Source organism: Malus sylvestris, chromosome 14 (assembly GCF_916048215.2).
Source record: "Malus sylvestris chromosome 14, drMalSylv7.2, whole genome shotgun sequence".
Classification (NCBI taxonomy): Eukaryota; Viridiplantae; Streptophyta; class Magnoliopsida; order Rosales; family Rosaceae; genus Malus; species Malus sylvestris.
The window spans coordinates 1,271,830-1,279,106 of record NC_062273.1 but is presented as its reverse complement, the minus strand read 5'-3'; the positions used below and the strand labels follow the sequence as shown (position 1 = coordinate 1,279,106).

The 7,277-nt window shown below is 36.1% G+C and overlaps 1 protein-coding gene across 2 annotated transcripts; it reads right to left on the bottom strand.

The window, feature by feature from the left end:
* Positions 1-269: 269 nt before the first annotated feature.
* Positions 270-7,054, bottom strand: LOC126600153 (glucomannan 4-beta-mannosyltransferase 9-like). 2 transcript variants are annotated; one of them, XM_050266702.1, is made up of 9 exons: positions 6,189-7,053; positions 5,962-6,060; positions 5,175-5,427; positions 2,585-2,695; positions 1,983-2,119; positions 1,459-1,572; positions 1,159-1,358; positions 867-1,064; positions 270-764 (listed from the first exon to the last, which is right to left on the bottom strand). In XM_050266702.1, exons 1-9 carry the CDS (start codon positions 6,516-6,518, stop codon positions 602-604), a joined length of 1,605 nt encoding a protein of 534 aa, XP_050122659.1. In that variant the 5' UTR covers positions 6,519-7,053; the 3' UTR covers positions 270-601. The 2 variants fall into 2 exon arrangements, with proteins under 2 accessions (XP_050122659.1, XP_050122660.1); XM_050266703.1 differs by lacking the exon at positions 2,585-2,695 and having other exon boundaries at positions 6,189-7,054.
* Positions 7,055-7,277: the final 223 nt, after the last annotated feature.

Below are 7,277 nucleotides of genomic sequence, written 5' to 3'. Positions count from 1 at the left end.
AATGGAAGAATGGGTGTTGAATTGTTTGGAATTATCAATCTGCTTTGTTTTCTGCATTGGACAGAGGATAGTGAATCATTTTTTTATATCTGAATACCATGAAAAATTCCGAGTATCTGATCACATCATCCATAAGGCATTTATTGTAAAAACAGAAAAACTTCGTATTTTAATCTCATTTGTTTTCACGTTAGGAGAGATGCCCTAATCATGCAGCCATACCAAGCAACAAATTTTCTTGTACATATTTTGAGAGAGAGAGAGAACAATTGTTACATCTTCCATTCCCATGGAGTTTATTCATTTGAGCAAAATCAAACCAAAAAATGGAAAACAAAAAGTATCAAAGAAAAATCTCACAATTACAACCTAAAAGCCATTTCCCCTTTTGTGTTGCATTCCCATAACAACAATCTGTAAAACTTAATTTCCTTACTTTTCTTGACAATTCACAAGAGAACTAATTTTTCGAGTAGTCTCGATATCTTATGCTGTACGTAAAAAATTTGGCCGTCATTTTTCCTTTCGTTGTTGGTCTCCCTCTTTACAATCGCGCTGGTGTTCTTCGAAGAAGAGAATGATTTCATAGCGTTTCTGCAGATTAAGAGTTGGGAATGAATGTCCCAACATACCCGAAACCCATGATGAAGAAGGCAGTTGCTTGGATGTAAAGGAACATGAAGAAGTAGTTCTTCCCAAAGACAAAATCGTAACAGCCACAGAAGAAGAGGTACAATCCAACAGCTAGCTCTAACAGATGAAGTCTGTTAACATGTAAAAAGTACACACAAATGGCAAATTGCGGTCAGGCATTATCGAACATCAAATTCTCATTTTGGGGAAGTAGTATATGTGAGAATGTGTACCTTTCTCCGATCCTGAATCGAGATTTTCTAGGTAATTTCGTGGCTGCCTTCAAAGTCCTGAGAGCATCTCCAAGTTTCTCAGTCACGATCCACTCATTCACTCGACTAGCCTCTAGCAGACCAATGATTGTAGCCTTCGTACGGTGTAGTGACATGACGTTCTCAAATAGGATCCAGAACACCAACAAGTGGATTGACCTGCAAATTGTAGAACATGAATATCAAATGACAACCGAGTAGAAGACAAAGAAATCGAAATGGAAAAACAGCGGAAGTTCAAAGGAAATCAGACCTTGGAGTGCCAACTGCATTGAGAATGGTAATAATGGAAGGAATATAAATCCCTCCCCACTTCGGCACCTCAACCTCAGGAACCATGACAGTTGAGGGCAAGACAATGCAGTAAAATACAAACGCGTTGATATGCGCTATGATCTTCCTGACAAAGAAGAAGCTGTAAATCACATGTACCTTCTTCCAGAACGTTACTTTCTGCATTAAACATATGAAGGTAGAGGGTTAGCTATTCACTCATTTCCACTTCACCTCCCACCCTTGGTTAAATTTGATACGATTTATGAAAAACGCTCACCTTGTTTCTTACAATTTCCATGACCATTTTCCTGAAAAGATTAGCTGGACCGCAAGACCATCTGTGCTGTTGGTATCGGTAGGCCTTGAAAGTGCTTGGCAATTCATTCTTCACCTATAGAGCAAACGAAATGAGGATATGATGTTTCACTCAAAATCCGTCATGAATCCAAAATTTACGGTACATTTTGAGTTGAAATGTACCAATTTTAGGAACAAAGTGGAGGCATAATCAAAAGTTGATGAAATGTAACTTAAAAATGCATTCAAAACAATCGGTTTTATACGTCCAAAGGTCAGATGAGACTTGCATCTCACGTAATGCAAATGCTAAGAGATCTGTCCCTCTCTACAAGTTGGGTTTCATGTCAGTACGTCGTTGAGTCAAAAGAACTAACTTTTTTTTGGCTTTCCTAAACCCTAAACCCTACTAGTGAGCAAAAACACAACATTTGGATCGATCGGTTAAACACTCAAAAATACGTTAATGCAGAAAAATATACAAGCACAGGACAGTAATGGTACCTGTATACTACCAAGATATACGAATTTCCAGCCTTTGAGACTCGCTCGAACGGCCAGATCCATATCTTCCACTGTCGTCCGGTCCTTCCATCCTCCGGCTTCATTGATTGCAGTAATTCTCCATACACCAGCAGTCCCTATATCATTATACCAACAGAACTGAGCATATACATACTAATAATACTACCTCAACCCATTTAGCTTATGGTAATACAATTTTCTTCCACTTCAGAACAAAATGACTGTTAAAGTACATATATTAAGAAGAGTAATACTATTTAGACGCACTCTCGAATACAAATGAGTTTTGCATACAACGATAGGGTCCACCACTATTAGAGAGTGTGCTGGTTTTCTCCACTGTGTAACTAAATGACTACTGAAGAGCAATTCGACTTGGTTGACAGATTGAATTGATACACTTACTGACATACATCATTTCTAATACAGATGAATCTCACGTACAATGATACTATGGTGGGGTGGGGCCACTTTTATTGAACAACGTGTCGATTTTATGAGCCTAAATAAAATTATTGTATATCGAAACAGAATTAGCTCTCAATTCAAACACATGACCGCTCAAAATTTGCATAAATTACCATTGAATCCAAAGAAGGCGTGAGTGGAGGAGCCCACTTCTTGTTCGACAGTGAAATGATAATCCAGAGACATCTCTTGCATTCTTGTCATCAAGCACTCATTTGAATTCACTGCCAAAATAAATATGTAAAAAAAGAAGTCTGAAAACAGCTGCTGCAAATTCGGCTCGAGTTTTCAAAAAGTAATGAGCTAGCAGAAAGTTAGGTCAAATATGTATAAAAGTTAGAGAGTAGAGTGTGAGTGTGACTAGGGTATATAAGGAATTGAGGTCCACCATTAAAGATGGCCACATGCTGCTGTCCCATGTTACAATGCATGCCTTTGCAAATTTTTATGTACAAACATGAGAGAGTTTTCAATGTACCCGAGGAACATGGAGCGGTATAAGTGAAGAGAAATTTTTTTTTAAGTGTTCTTCCATTTGTAGAATGACATATGCTTTTTTTATTAGATTTGAGAGAGAAAGTTAAAGGTATTCATACCATTTGCTTTTCAGAAAACACTTTCAATAAAAACACTTAGTAACAAAAATGTTTTATGTGCAAAAGTATCTTTTACCAAAGCAATTCTAAACAAACTCAAAAATTATTAAAATCCCAATACTTTTTTGGAAAGGGAAGAGATCCGGGCCCAATACTGTTTTTGGAAAGCTCTAAATCTCTTCCACCAAAGTTCACTAATCAATTAATTCGAATCTTTGAAATTTAATCCAACGGCTATAAATATGGGATCAATTTAAAAATTATAATAATTTTAATCGTTTAATCAAATTTAAAAAGTTCAGATTAATTGATTAGTGGATTTTGATGGAAGAGATTCCGAAATAAGGAATCTCATTCCTTTTGGAAAAAACCCCTAAACACTATTCAGAAGCACTGTTTATTATTTCTGCCAAACAGACCTCGAATTCCAAAAACATTCCCAAAAAGACCTAGAATTTAATCTCCATAGACTATAGGTTACCCTTCAACATAGTCCATCCAATCCTTCAGCCACAAAGCTGATATGTCACTAACAAACCTCTGTAAAAGTTGTTTTGCTTTAAATGATTTCAACTTAATTACTGTCAACCTATCAATATCTAATTAACTTGCCCCAAAATGTGTCAAATAATTTAATGAAAACCAAAAGTTTGGTGAATCACAAGATATTTATCGGGAAGATGTTGAAATACCTATTTGAGTATTTTCAACCTTAAAAAAAGTGGATTATCATGATAAAATCACTAGCTAGTCTCTATATCTTTAAAAAGATGGACTGTCGTAACAAAACTACTAAATGGTATCTTTTAAAAATAAAGTTTAGGGATTATGTATCCAGCTAAGAGCTTTGCCATTTCTCCATTTGTGACCACAGATGCCCACAACCCACCAACAACGAATATATTAATTGTTAATAACATCACAAATGTATTAGACGGATTAAAACAGACAAAGTGCTGAAAATAACATCTGGGTTTTCTGGTCCTCAAAATTGCATGCATTGATGGAAATAGCACCAATGCCATTGATTTTGATTTTCCACACTGATTTTTCGTGTGGGTTGCTTTGGACTGTGGGTCCCAAGTAACATAAATGCTCTGCTTCGAGTGATATTTAGAAGGTTGAGCTTCCTGAGCAAATCACACGAATCATTGGATCAAAATTTAACAACTGTAATTATTATAACTTTTAAAGGGGTTTTCTGTTTGTAATCGTTGAATTTTGATCCAACAGACCGTGTGATTTGCTCAGAAAGCTCAACCTTCTAAGCTCAAGAGATGATCCTGATCTTTTTTCACATGTTATAATATGTGTGCACAATAAGATCAAAATGTTCTGTTTTTATAGTTTATCAACTATATATAAACTACATATTTTAATTTTAATAAAATAATCATGTCACGTGATTGTGTTTCGAAAACATCAAAGATACACTCTAAAGAAAAGAGAAGAGACAGAAAGTTCGGACACGTGGCAAACAAAACAAGCGACAAGACAATCACAGCAAAGGAAAAAGGACAACCCAAGGAGCGGCCCACCTACTTCCTAGAAATCTTCTCAAACCAGCACAGAGGCACCGACAGTTTTCAAGTCAAGACAGATCCTGAGTTTAGGAATCCGGATCCTCTATTCCCAGAAGTTATGAATTGTGTTCGTACTTATGATTTTTATTTTAAATAATAAAATTTAAAATTATTTATAACTACACGATATACAATAAACGAACAAAATACGTAAATATTCAAAATACTTACAAATCTGATTTTAAAACCCAACTAAAATAAACCAAAATCAAATTAAACACTACATTACAAAATAAGAATTAGATTCTGAAATAACTAAAAAACGCTTGTTTGATTATGCAAGCGATTTTGATTAATTTCGACAGAAAAACTTAAACCACTGAGGTCGTAAAAATGCTTTTCAAATAAGCACTTTCAACCAAATGTTTTTCTAAGACGCACTTATACTTTATAAATTTCAACGTGCTTTTACACAAACACTTATATTAAAAGTGTTTATGAGCATAAGTGTTTTATCCAAAAGCAATTTCAAAACGGCCAAACGAATCAAAGAATTGAGAGTAATGGGGGATTAAAGAACTAACCGAACTTCCAGCGAGTCTGGACGAGGGCGAGCTCAGGGTTGTGGAGGAGGAAGGGGATGGTCCGCCAGAGAAAGTCGGGCTCCGGCTGGAAATCGGCGTCAAAAATGGCGACGAAATCGCAGCTTTTGACGTAACTGCGCTTCATGCCTTCTTTGAGCGCCCCAGCTTTGTAGCCATTTCTGTTGTCTCTTATTTCGTACTTTATGTTTATCCCCTTGCTTGCCCATCTTTGGCACTCCAGCTCCACCATCTCCTGCATTTTAATTTAACAATTAGTACAACCCAAATTTCCAAATTTTAACTTGGTAATTAAAATTTGAGCATTTGGGTTGTTTTTACAGGGAAGTTGACTAAAATGATTTTACAAATTTCGATTGCTGAACTGATCAAAATCAAATACAGATGACATGTCAATCGAATATTTACGATATATCCACCAATACTAAAAAATAATTATATCAACTCTTAAGATTTGTAAGCTGATCATTTCCATCAATTTACTTTAAGAGAAATATTCTAAACTACTCAAATACTCTAATTTATGAAAAAGTGACTCAAATTTGGGTTCAAGGGGCCAACAGAATGGCTTAGCCAACTAAATTTTCTTTGAGAATTATTCCAAAACATAGGAAAATATAAAATTGGTATAAATTTGATGAAATGTTTGAGTTTTTATAAGCGTAGTTTAAGTCAGTTGGTCAGGCAGCCGAATAAACTCGTGCTCAAATTCCCTTTCCAAATATTTAGGTTGTTTAGACGTATAAAAGAAAAGATTTTTGCTAGTGACCTTGATGGTTGTGTCAGTTGAATCATCAAGTACTTGGACGATGATCCTATCGGACGGCCATGAAAGCCCGCATGCAGCTCCAATTGAAATCTGATAAACCTGCAACGACAATGAAATCACCAAAACACAAACCTAATCAATGTTATTAACTCAAAAACTAGACCGTAATAAAACCGCTATCGTTTCGCCTCAAAACATAATTAAGGAAAAGACTTAAGGATAAGGACCTCTCGCTCATTGTACATTGGGATTTGGACCAGAACCATAGGATAAGCCGAGTTCCCGAGCTCCACGTCATCTTTCATGGGCTCCCATTTGTACCGCTTCTCCGGCTTCCGCCCGAAGAACTTGATCAGAACGATGACGACCGCCATGTACAGCCGCTCGACGAAGAGCATCACCGACATGATCAGACACAGAACGACGGCGAGTCGCAGCATAGGAACGATCAATGGGGCCTTGATCTGGTCCCAAATCAACCCCATTTGCATGGAAATGTCGTCTCTGGCGCCGAGAAATGAATCCGGGAGCATCGCCGCAGTCGGCAGTCGCTCCATTTGGGAGTTTTTCTTCGATTTTTCGTCGCAGAAAACAGAGGAGGAGCAAATGGGAGAGAAAAAAAGTGCAAAGACAAAAACTTTTTGGATTGTGAGAAAAACCCAGAAGACAAAAGTGGATTTTTATGAAAAAAATCACGAGAACTTACTTGTTTGATCGGAAAAACGATGGAAATGGAGAAGAGCTGAAGTTTCAGTGGTTCAACCTCCACCACATTTGATATTTCAAGCTCAAATGCACAGAAAAACACAGAAACAATTGACCGGCTGAACTGAATATTTATTTGTATTGGAAAAAAAAAGCTCCGTTTCTTTTCTTTTCCCCCTTTTTTCTAAAAATACAGAGACTTTTCTGCTTCAGAAAACAAGGAAAAAACAGAGGAAGAACAGCGCATATATGCGTGTGTGTGTGTGTATATATACACACAATGTGGCAACAGAAAAATCAGAAACAGAAAGGCAAAGGCTAGTTGTAAAATGTAATGGAAATAAAAAGCTCTCTAATTTCTTTGGGTTTTTAGGGTGTTTTGGCAGTTTTGTGGTCTCTCTCTCTACCTCTTTTATAAGCCTCCAGTTCAGTCCTCCCAAATATGTTTTTTTTATTTTATTGAAACTTTAACGAAATTTTTTTGATATTAATTACTTTAACGAAAAATCATATTTTTATATTAAAAAATTAATTATGTTACTATTTACTTTACCCTTTATTTTGTCCTTATCATTAAAACTCAAAATTTTCAAATCATTTTCATTAGTTTT